The sequence below is a fragment of the Geospiza fortis genome, unplaced genomic scaffold, assembly GCF_000277835.1.
Source record: "Geospiza fortis unplaced genomic scaffold, GeoFor_1.0 scaffold138, whole genome shotgun sequence".
Classification (NCBI taxonomy): Eukaryota; Metazoa; Chordata; class Aves; order Passeriformes; family Thraupidae; genus Geospiza; species Geospiza fortis.
This window is the reverse complement of record NW_005054307.1, coordinates 6350871-6362845: the sequence shown is the minus strand read 5'-3', so window position 1 is coordinate 6362845 and position 11975 is coordinate 6350871. Positions and strand designations below refer to the sequence as shown.

The 11975-nt window shown below is 37.6% G+C and overlaps 1 protein-coding gene across 1 annotated transcript in view; it reads left to right on the top strand.

The window, feature by feature from the left end:
- The first annotated feature begins 2245 nt into the window (after positions 1-2245).
- LOC102043453 (probable acyl-CoA dehydrogenase 6) overlaps positions 2246-11975 on the top strand; it is a 30788-nt gene continuing 21058 nt past the window's right edge. The window contains exons 1-3 of the mRNA XM_031066806.1: positions 2246-2300; positions 3020-3149; positions 7065-7171. Coding sequence (XP_030922666.1) covers positions 3031-3149; positions 7065-7171 — 226 coding nt within the window. The 5' untranslated portion in view covers positions 2246-2300; positions 3020-3030. The remainder of the gene's footprint in view (positions 2301-3019; positions 3150-7064; positions 7172-11975) is intronic.

The following is an 11975-nucleotide window of genomic DNA, read 5'->3' as shown; positions in this document are numbered from 1 at the left end:
TTTTTTTGAGAAAGGGGGGGGGGGGGGGGGTTGTATATTTGTAAAGCGATCAAGTCTGGAATTTATTTGGTTTCTTTCACTATGGATTTTCACCAAAAATGTCACCAAAATTTTTCACTCCTATGTTAGGCATGGTGTTTGCTCTTCTGAATTAAAATTTAATTGACCTATTAGCATTACATCATAGTACAGATACTTCCAGGAAGTGGTGTTTGTCGATGAGACTGGCAAATACAAACGTACCACCACGAGCATTTTGCCTTTTTTTGCAAATAAGAGTTATTCCGAAAAAGAGTAAGTTCTGTTCCAATTAAAAATTGCACATTAATTTCATAAAAATTTACCATCATCACTGAAGTGGATGGAAATAAGAATGGCTTGGTGGTTTTGTCACAGATTGAGAGCTGAGTCCCATGACATGGAGGGAAATGTGCTCTAAGCAGTCCCAAAATCGCTGTCTGGAGTGCTGGCAGTGGGTCTGCGAGCACCAGGCTGCCACTAGGAACTGAGGAAAAAAGGGAATTTCTTTGGTGCTTGTAGCCAGCACTGCCTGCTAATGCTGTGTGTGACACCACTGGCAGCCTGGCTCATTGTAGAGGGCCAGTTCTCCAAAGAGGGGACATACCTGTGTTTAGCCATGGCCTAAGTTACCTGGATTACCAGGGTAATAATGGCACAGACTGCACTGACAAATCAATCTCGACCTTGATAAAGTATTTGGGGCTCAAAAAGACATTCCCTATCATTGTCCATCAAATCACTCACATTTCTCCATGAAACTTTAACTTCTTGGCTCCTGGAGCAGAACTGATGAAAGCTTAGGTGTGGTCTGATTAATGGTTTTACCATTTGCCTCTGCCCTTCGTGCCTGCATCTGTGGTTGTCTCTTGTGTTATCTATCCTCAGATTATAAAGTCTTGGGATTTTATAATCTCTTTGCCCAGCAGGACTTCCCTCTCCACCTTCAGCTCCCAAAGCTTCATTCTGCTCCTTTACTCCCTTTGGTCAGAAATTCTTTCATTCTTATCCTTTTAAAAGTTGGCCTTTTTCAGTATTTTGTTTTTAAAGTGTATTGCTTAGTAATTTATCTCAAATGAGAGCAAGAAGAGTCTGTTATGTGGTCGTATACAATGGATTGTGGTATGGACAAAGAACGTCTCTAAGCTGGATACTAGGATAAAGCAGCCTTCTTTGGGTCAGTTTTGTGCATAACATTCCTCCTGGGAAGTTACTTTGGATAAATCAAAAGAAACTAAGGTTTTGATCTGTGAAATTTAAGTGAAAGATGGGAATATAACTGCCTGGTAGATGCAACTAAAGATAAAATCAGTAATAACAGTAGTCTGACAATAAAAGCATTGACTGATTTAAAATAAAATTTAAAAAATCTAATGAAAAGGATTTGTGAGGTGCCAGAACTGAGGTTTTCTATTATAATTCTGCTATAGATCCATTCCAGATTAACAAAATCTCTCTCATGCCAGATATCTTTAAATAGTCTTGCCTTTACAGGCACATACATTACTGCTCCTCAAAGCATTTATTTCTTGATGGGGGCTATGTAAAGGCAAGAAAATGAGATTATCTGTTATGTTAAACACATTTCCATATTGCTGATGTTTCATTGTACTGCTTAAGCTCCCAGTAGGAACTTTAATTTTGTATTTTTAAGAAACATTATTTTCAAGCAAAAGGTTGGAAAAGTAGCAGTTTTTTTAATTCTGACAGTCTAGACTATTCAATATGACCTAAAGATAAATGTTTTTTGGAAACCAAACTTTATGCTTTGCCTTTCCTATTGTGTTTTTCCTTTCAGCAAAGAAAGGATGAACAAAGATAGGTTTTTTGGGTTTAGGAAACAGATGATGGCATGCAAAGCCCCATGTTTCTATGCACTTTGGTGTTTTGACCTTTATTTAATGGTGTTTTTTGAAAACTTCAGAGCAGGTCAGTGAAGGGTGTGCTCAGTGTTTGAGGTCAGCAAGTGAAAACAGGCGAGGGTCATCTGCCCCTTATTGTGTGTGTGAGGGGTGAGGGTTTGTATCTATTTATTTGAAATTTTCTTAGCTGGTCTTCAAAGGAGCTAAAAGAAAAAAAAAGAGGCAGCATTATCTAATCAAAGCTGCTCAGTCAACTAATGACGTCAAGTAGTAACCTTAACCTTCACTTTCTCACCGTATTTCCTTTGGACTATAAGCTATTTAACACAGCTAAAAAATTACCTCATCCATCATAGCAATGTAGCCTTTTTCTGTGCTTCACTATGTAGTGGATTTATCAGCACTGGGCATGGGAATGAGGTGAAGAATAATTTCTTCTTTAATTGAATTTTCAGACTGGAATGCTGGGGGGAGAGGGGCAGCAATGGGCTGTGCTGGCACCAGGCCAGCACCCCAGCTTGTCAGCTCCCTGTGAACAAGAGTGCTTTAATCACTGCACAGACTGGATGCAGGGTGTGGAATAAACTGTACTGCAGTTGTGTCTAACATGAATTTTGAGCTACAGCAGTACTTCAGAGTAGAAACACGACCTGCGTGTGGTCGCGCTCCATGCTGACTTGGCTGCTGTGTCTGAGAAAGAGGATTGCATTGTGTGATGAGAGCGGGTGTCAGGTGTTATCATGGGGAAATAGAATCACTTATTACCTTGTGGTGTGATTTGTTCATATGACCTTGCTGTTGGAAAGAATAATTTTGCCTTCTGGTATCATTTACAATAGCATGTCACTTCTTCCTGCTGTTTCCAGTAAAAGTAATGAGGCTACTTAGGATACTGAGCTGGTGTGACGTGCACATAGATAATTAGAGCAGGTGTCATTCTCAATTCAATTCTCAGTATTGTAGAGAATAGTGTGGTATTGCTTTTGTGAAAGGGAAGCTGGTAATTGTCAAATACTTAAAAATTAGCTGATAAATGGCAGTTGGCAAATCTTTGCAGTAACAACATCATTTTTTTGCTGTTTTTCTTGTTGCTTATGCCAGTCTAGAATATGAGAATCACAGATTTGTTTTTTCCTCAGAATATGGCGGCATGGGTTTGGACTTCTCCTATAATATTGCAGTGGCAGAAGAGCTGGGAAATATCCGTTGTGGAGGTGTTCCCATGGCCATTGGAGTGCAAACTGGCATGGCTACCCCTGCTCTTACAAGGTAATTTTCAGAAAGTTTGGTTTAGCCTAAAACACAATTGTCACGAGTAGAAAAAACAATACTGTGTAGATTTACTGCTACTCAGTAATGCCTGAGGAAAGAACCTACTCTCTACTTCTTCCAGTTTGCTTTAGGGGAGGATTTACTTCCTCTTTTTTTTTTTTTTTTTTAAATGCTAGAGTTATATTGGTTATATGTTAGAACATAAACCTTGTTGAGTAGTAGATGATATGTTTACAAACATGAAATATTGGTACCACAGCCAATTAAAAAATTTGAATTCCAGAATCCAATTTGTTCATGTTTGTCTTTTTTCTTATATACCAGTGCAGTAATACTAAGGATGCATTTAGTTGTAAGGATTAGGATCAGTCTAATTCTGTTTTATAATTTACTTGCTCTTTTTCCAGCTTTGCAAGGTGTCAGTCCTAAAGTTGTAGCACATATATCATGCTTCCTAAATATGCCTAAATTCTAGGCAATTAATAATTTTTATTTTTATCATCAGCTATGTCAGTGTTCCCATTTAAATCACTTACAATCATTTAGGCTCCTGCATTTTTTTAATCTGATTTCTTGTGGCTTTTTCCTCCCTCAAAAAAAGTTACCACCTTCTTCATGTAGGAGTTTTGCAGATATTCTGTGTCAGAACATCAGTTCTTAAAACTAGAGTAGGGCAAATGGCTGATCCAGCAGTTTGCCCCTGGAATATGGATACATCTAAAATTCTGGAGGATAAGGGTGGGAATTAAATTCTAATAATTATGTTGAAATTGGGAATTTCTCTGCACTAAACAGATATACAAGAAGGGAAGTTTCACTCAGAAGAACATTTTAGGGATTTTTTGATAATTTTTAGGGAGTTGTTGACTTTTTTTCCCCATTCTGAATGGAAATGCCTGTAAATCTACTGAAGAGTCTGAAATATAAGCTCTATTCCCTTGACATTTGCTTATCCTGCTGTATGTGTGACTTTGCAGGTCTCATCTACAACAGATTTTTCTTAAAGTTTTCTTCTCCTTTGTGTAATGCAACAAAACCTTGCTAAATGCATGGAGTTCAGTGTGTCTCTTGCAACAGTGGCTTAGCTATAGTCCAACTGAGTATAAGAATAGTATTTTAGAAGACTTCAGACAGTACTACCTTGACCCCATGACAACCTTTTATTCAAGGAAATAAAGCAAATCTCTGGGCAAAAGAAAATGGGATTTTGTTCCAATGCAGTTTTTTGGCCTTCTGTTACTCTGTTCTGCTGTAGTAAAACAGTGAAATTATGCATATTTGTGCTAGTGAAATCCGAAAGTGGAAGTTCTTGGAAAATAACAGTGAAATTGTTGTTAACTTGATGAATTCTTTAATTGAGTTTGTATCTGCATTACTGAATTTTTCCCCCACTGCTGAGCCAATTCCACTGGCTATTTATACAGTACAATGTGTGTGCCCCACACACACATGTAAAAGTGAGACTTGGTGATGAAAAGAGAAAGCTGGTCGCTACAGGAAATTTTGCCTGTATGCCTCTTTACCTCATGCTGTGTAGTGGGAAGACCAACTGCTTGTCCTGGGTCATGGATTCAAATGGCACCCATGTCCTGGATGGTTTCTCTAAAAGTATCTGTGTACCATGGAGATTCTAAACACGTTCGTAGAGATAAGTCAGATTTTGCATCTTGGCTGTGCATTGTTGCACAAATCAAATAATGATGTGGGAATCAACCATCAACCCCTAAAAAAGCCTCTGTAGCTCTTTGTTGGCTTTCATAACCTTGGACTTTGTTCAGCATTCATCCAGCACATATTGAGTGTACCTACAAACTAACTCCATGAATGTGATTCCTGTAATTCCCAGAATCCCCTGCTTAGGGGATTCTGGGAATTACAGGAATTTCTAAATCTTTCTATGGGATATAGATATATAATATATAATACAGGAATCTCTAAATTTAAGAACTAAATAGAAAATGCTTTGTCTGCAGTGATCTGGCCTTTGGTGGTTTGGAGCATAACTTTCTGCCAGGGCTTTCAAATGCATTCAGATATAATACTGCCCTTCTTGCCCGCAAATAGAGTGGAGAAAGCAGCTCCTAGCTGAGGCAGTGAATTATAGACATTTCCCAGAGTTTATGGACATGCCTGTAGGATGTCACATCTGCAGTCATACCAAATCAATGTAGAGCTGCTTATCTCAGCAGTAGGCACTAAACTTCACTTTTTTTTTTCTCTGTTGTTCATAGGCAAATAGTAAGCAGATTTAAGATGGGTAGAATTTTACAAAAGCGACATATTTTTTAACACAAAAGCTAGCAGCTGAGCAAGAAGCTAGCTGTCTCCTGCAAGGCATAGAGACCCACCATCTTCTGAATATGGTGCTGCCCAGCTTTTTTTTTTTTTTTTAAACTGCAAAATAACATCTTCTATAACCACATTTTTGGAAAGAACTCAACTGTTTTCTGGAACTCAAAACAAAGAAACACATCAAACTAAAAATATTATTCTAAGCAGAGTCTTGCTGTGAAAATCCTCTGTTGAAATGCTAAAGGTTAGGAAAGTTTCAAGCATTAGAAAGCATTGCCAAAAATCACCACTATCTGCTCTCATAATCTGATTTTCCATGTTGTTGGTTGGGCTGTTCAGGGTTTTTTTTTTGACTGGTGAATGTGCAGCTAACCATACTTGATCAAGCCCCATGGAAAATTAAAAAACAAAGTTTTCTGGCTAACAGACATGGGTACTTTGTTCCAGTATGCTAGAGGAAAGAGTAGGCACTCCAAAGTTGCTTCTTTTATTTATTTGGGATTGCTGCTGTGATTTTCAGCAGGGACAGGACTAGGAATTAAGTTCCTTGTGTGCACCAAATGGAAGTGTCTGCCAGATCCCAGTCTGTTCTCTGGGTGTCCCATGTCCTTTGTGCCCGGGCTGGTTGGAGGGGGTGACTTAGTCTTAGCTTGAATGGCACCACTCCTTTGGAAGTACTGGGACAATGTTTTAGAAGGAAGCCCCAGGAGCCTAAGGAGATGAGTGGTGATGATGAGCTGAGAAGCCTCACAACAAAGAGGAGGCTGAGGAGGAACCTGAATTTATGGATTCGTGGACACATAAGATATTTCATGACCCAAGGAATTTTTCAGTCACACAAGAAAGGTCTGAGAACTAGACCATGAACTCACCATTCACACTGCAAGAAGAAATTAGTGAATCTTAATTAGGACAAAATCAAGCATGAAATGAGATGTAGCATATCTTGAATGGATACAGTCTTCTAAACAGCAGGAAAACAGCGTGTGCCTCTTAACTGAATTTAAATACAGCCAAGTGAAATTTTTGTGTTAAAATACCATCCACAGTTTGCTGTTTTCCCTTTTATTTTTGTGGAGATAAAAGAACAGCTGGAAGGAGCATTAATGGATTTTACTGTGTGATTTAAATGTAGATATGAAATATAATTAATTTAAATACAGGTCTTTGCAGATAGTGGCCATTTCATGTCAAAAGTTTTCAGTCACCACTAAAACCTGCAAAGAGGTGCTGCAAAAAAAAGGAGACCAGGTCCTCCATCCTGGTGGTTGCAGAATAGTGCAGGAGCATTGAGAGGAATCCTCAGGGGTTATGTTTATTTAGATCTGGAACTTTTAAACAACAGTCATGAAGATAAATTTTGGCCATCTAGACACATATTTCTGTGGGAGTAAGATGCCTGAACACTTTTTAAAACGACTTTGAAATGATTGTGACTGCACTTCTGGTGAAGACTCTGAATCACAGCTTTGGAGGGTATTTATTCTATCTTTTGGCTCTGGGACAGCTTTTACCCAGTCATAGGAAAACTTGTGGGTAGAACAAAATTTGTAACTAACTTCTAATAAAATTTACCTTCATAGGGTTTTAATATCATATTTTTTTGTTATGTCGTTGCAGGTTTGGTTCTGAGGAGTTGAAAAAACAGTTCCTCGTACCAACTATAGTTGGTGATTTTGTGGCTTGCTTGGGAATCAGTGAAGCTGGAGCTGGGTCAGATGTTGCAAGTAAGTTAACCTAGCAAACTGTCAGTTTTAGACAGCCTGATGTTTTAATGGAAAGGATCTGTTTTTCCTGACCTTTCACTTTGCCTCCATCCTTTGTAAGAAACAAAAGGAAGGAAAGTCTGGTGTGGTGAGGGCAAAAAGTAGCATTCTAGGAATACAACACATCCTTCTCATGCATCCAAAAGCAATCAATTTTGACGTATTTGTCAGGTGAATCAATGGAGTAATCTTGTATAGGCTGAGCACAACAGATTTTATGCTGGCCCCAGTTTTCTTCTAGTGCTGTCCTGCTCTGTCCAGGCTCACTGCTGGCAGGAGCACTCCAGCACCTCGTCGTCTGCACAGCCACGTTCAGTGGTGCAACTCTAGATGTCCTGACAGAGAACAGAACCTGTTCAGCTGCACTAGAACTGGGGCTGCCTTGACAAAGACCTCTCCGCTGAATGGGGGGAAACTACAGAGCCTCTCTGTTCTGAAAATGATGGCATCACTTTCAGAATGATTTCCTCTTGTTCATCCTTCACCTAGGCCCCTTCTGTCATTCCTGTGAAGTAAAAATATCTCTCAATTGGTGATTGCTTTATTTAGAGCTAATGAAGAATTTGCAATGTCAAATCTATTATCTTTATGATTTAGTTACTTTACATGCAACTGTTTTTTTTTTTTTAGTGCGAGAATATGTTTAGAAACCACGAGAAATGAAACTATTATTCTGAAGTGCCTGAGGCAGTAGAAAATTTGAAAAATTAAATCAAAGAAGATACAGTAGAAAAAGAAAATATGTCTCCTCTGCTGATGAATCATGGAATTCACAGAAAAGGGACTCATAAGTGAACAGTTTTAGAGGTTTAGTTGTTGGACAAAGCATGGCCAAATTGACCATATTGTGTTCTTACGAATTACTGAGACATCTTCCTGCAGACAAGCTTGCCAATGTATGACAGACATTTTTTTTTATCCGAGGAATCCTATATCCATCTCCATGAGCAAACTCCTGTTGTTTTTTCAAGGCAAACAGATAAACATCCAGTGCTCGAGCAAGGTTGCAGCAGGTAGATTTCAAGAACGTTAATGTGGATAATGAAATAATGGCACTAAATCTTCCTGCATATTTTATTGCTGTTTTCCTTTCTGGGTTAATTGAATTTATTCATAAGAAGAATTCCATAACTTTAGTGTTTATTAAATAGTACTTACTAATAATACTTACTAATTATAAATAATAAATGCAAAATATTAAATTTCAATATTATTTAAACTGCATTATTGCTTGTTATAGTTTAAATATTATTAGGATTTAATTAATAAATCTTATAATAGCACTTAATAATTTATTTATTAAAGTAATTATGAATTTGAATTTTGCTAATATAAGAAATACAACATCATTTATTTTAATAAATGCCTCTCTAGTTTAATTAGATGATCATCAGAAAATTCTAAATAGGAATTTAATTTTTTTGATGCAGGGTTCCAGATAATAAGTAACATAAATATTCCTTGAACAGCATCTTGTTTATCATCTAGTTAAAGTGGTATGATGCACTTAGATGAATGCAGTTAAAAACCAATTTGGAATCAAAGAGGATTATCTACTGAACCTATGCTGCAGCTTGGAGACACACTGCAGGATAAAATGAAAATACTTTTTCCCCTGTCCTGGAAGAGTAGATCTCTGATATTAATGCCAAATCCAGTTTACAGTGCTTCTGAATGGCAATTAAATAGACAATTTAGGTATGATGAACAATAGCTTGTGTTCTGAGTTGCACCAGTCTGCACCATCTCCAGATGGCCCAGCTCTAAAGCAGACTGAGGTGTGTGAAACTGCACTTGGTGCTTCCTTTTGTTGCTCGTGCTATTGGGATGTTTGTGTCCCTAAGAGAAGTGAAGGGACATGGCAGCTGTTCACATGTGAAGGTTGGGGACGTGCTTCTGCCATGTGAGCCAGTATATTTTAACCTGAAGAATGGCACAGAGTAAGGTATCTCCAACATTTTTTCCTGCAGTTCCAAAATTACTGAAGGTGATACGAACACAGAAAACAAAAATGATGTTAACATGAGAACTGAAATGTGCCTCAAACTAATTTATTCAGAATTCAACAGAACAAAAAGGACTATGTATATTAGTCTGATACAAAATTCATGTCAATTTGAAGGAACACCTGTCTGCTTTCAAGTGTATTTATTCTATATTGTCCATAGTAGTGACCATGTGCACCAAAACTAGCGCAGAGTTGGCTTGAGAGGAAAAACAGAACAGTACAGATGGTACAAAAACTGTCTTTAATTTCAGGATTCTGGTGCTACAAAGCATAAACATTTGTGTCAGTTTGAATGGTATTGTCACATTCTATCTCACTCCGTTTCCACAATTTATAGAATGTAGTCTGTGGGTATATGCAAGACCACATCATGGAAAACACTTTTCTCACACACATCCTCTATCTTCCAGTTGTGTTCAGGTATCTGCAGCTAGTGACACTGTTCATATCTACCTCTTCAACATAAATATCTTGCTCCATTTTGTCTCAGTGGAATCCAGCCTTTCTGCTTTTCAGGATTGAGTTTGTCTTTTCTGAGCATAAAACCCCAGAATTCCACGTGGTGTCTCTAATGGCACAAATACATTTCCAACCCTGGCAGAAGTATTACTTTCCAATACATGATGTTACACAACAGCTTGCAGACTTGTGAATCCTGTGATTAACTGTGGATCATCCTCATTACCAGTTTGCTATTGAAACATTGCAGGATTTAGCAATCACTTTTACTGCTTTGTGTCTGAGTACTCGTACTTGCCATGTTGAATTTGAAAACTCAAGATCATTCCTTTCTTGCTGGGCCATACTTCAGTTGTCTGTGTTGGTGATGTCTCCCAAGTTTATGTCACAGACAAATTTCATTAGTGTATTCCTGTCCTTTTAAAGATCATTAATACAAATATTCAGTAGGTTTTGTCTAGAGGCTGATATCCAGGGAGGGGCTTAACTATTACTCTCCCTGCACATCAGAACTTCTTGTTTTAATGTAACCTGATGCAATTTCTGCTTTGCCAAGTTCCTTATGCACATTTCCAGTTTTGACCTAATTCTTACATTTTCAAATTTTAACTCATAGTTACCTAGTAGTGTTAATTTCACTTGCTTGGGTCCAATAGGATTTTTCTCTAGAAAATCCTATTTCATAATAAATCAGGTTGGGTTTAAATTAATGGGTAAATTGAATTCTCTTTTCTTTCCAAATGTATTTTGAGGCTGTGCAGATTGCCAAAACCAACAACCTCTGTTTTCACTAATTTCAGACTTTCTTGTATGTGTTGTCAACCATATTTGAATCTGTCTATAATCTCCGGTGATTTTTTTTTTTAAGTATCCTCTATATGCCTCAATTTTTTCCCATTCTCTTTTCATTTCTGTGGCTGAAACAGTTTTGTTTCCCACCACAATATTCTTTGATTTTGTTGGTTTTCATCTGCAAGATTTAACTTAGTTCAACCTGTTGCAATACTTATATTCTAAACTCCAAATTGTAGCTTACTTTCATGATTAATCCTGTTCATTTCCTGCAAGTCATTTCCTGGTTTTTGAAGTGATTATTCATTCAGTTACACTTGAAGGTATTTCTTTAAAGTTTTGTGTTGTTTTTTTTTTCCTGTGTTGATGATGTAAATTTAAGATATATGTTCTTCACATTTTACTTTAAGGATGTGTGTTGCCTATCTTTGACTGTAATACTGACCTTAAAAGTTGAAGCCAACCTTACCTTTAGTCAGGTCTGTTTAAGTGCATGGCTGGACTCGAGTGCAGTGGAGAAGAAAATTGAGGCTTGAGTAAGTGTGATTTGAACAGTGATGTGACCAGCCCTGGTTGCTTTTATGGCACCAGCTGTATCATTCAACTCTGGTGATGCCTTGTACTCTTTCCTAGAAGGGCTCATCAGAGAATGCTGTGTAAGAGGTTGTGAGAGTCAGTGGTGTGTGCCTGCAAAAAGTTATGGAGCTCCCACTGAAGTAGCCTTTTCCCAGAGATATGGTCTGTCAGGCAAAATAATTAATCAAATATTCCAAATTATCTTCATAGCCATATTCCTGAGTCTACTTGACCATAGTAAATTGTTTAAGTAGGTTTTCAAAGCCTGCTATATTTTAAACATAAAATTTGTATTAAACATAATTTTTAAACATAAAATTTGATGTATTGATTTGATCATCTTTCTTAATCATCTCTAATTAAGAGATGATTAAGAGAATCAGTTCTTCACAAGATCATTTGAAATAGTTGTTTCTCAAGTGTTTGAAGCAATCTGTGAACAATTGAGTCTGGAGTACCTGAACATTCTCATTAGTAAGGTATTTGTTCTTTAATCTGTATTTGGGTGGTTAGGCCCCTGTGACGCCATGCCTACAAGAGCTATTTACATTTGTGGTAACATCACAGTGCTCATTGTTCCTTTGCAGACCTTCTATGGGACTTCTATCTAATCTCCTCAGTAGCTGTTCTACAACAAAGGGATGTGTGATGTAAATCACTGTGTATGCTCCCATCCTTGTCACACCATTTCAGTACAATCATATTTCTTATTCCAGCTCTTGTGTGTCCTTCCATTATTATTTAGTCTCCATATATCTGAGTGTCCAATGTCTGTGTCCATGTATTTTGAGTGCCAGTACTTTAGATTACTTAAGCTTCTTGGCATTCATTATTATACAGATTTCATATCAAGTCCCTTGGACAATTTGCCACAGTCTTTTTATTGGATAAATTCCTCTGTCTGCTGGTTTTATTCACATGATTACCGTC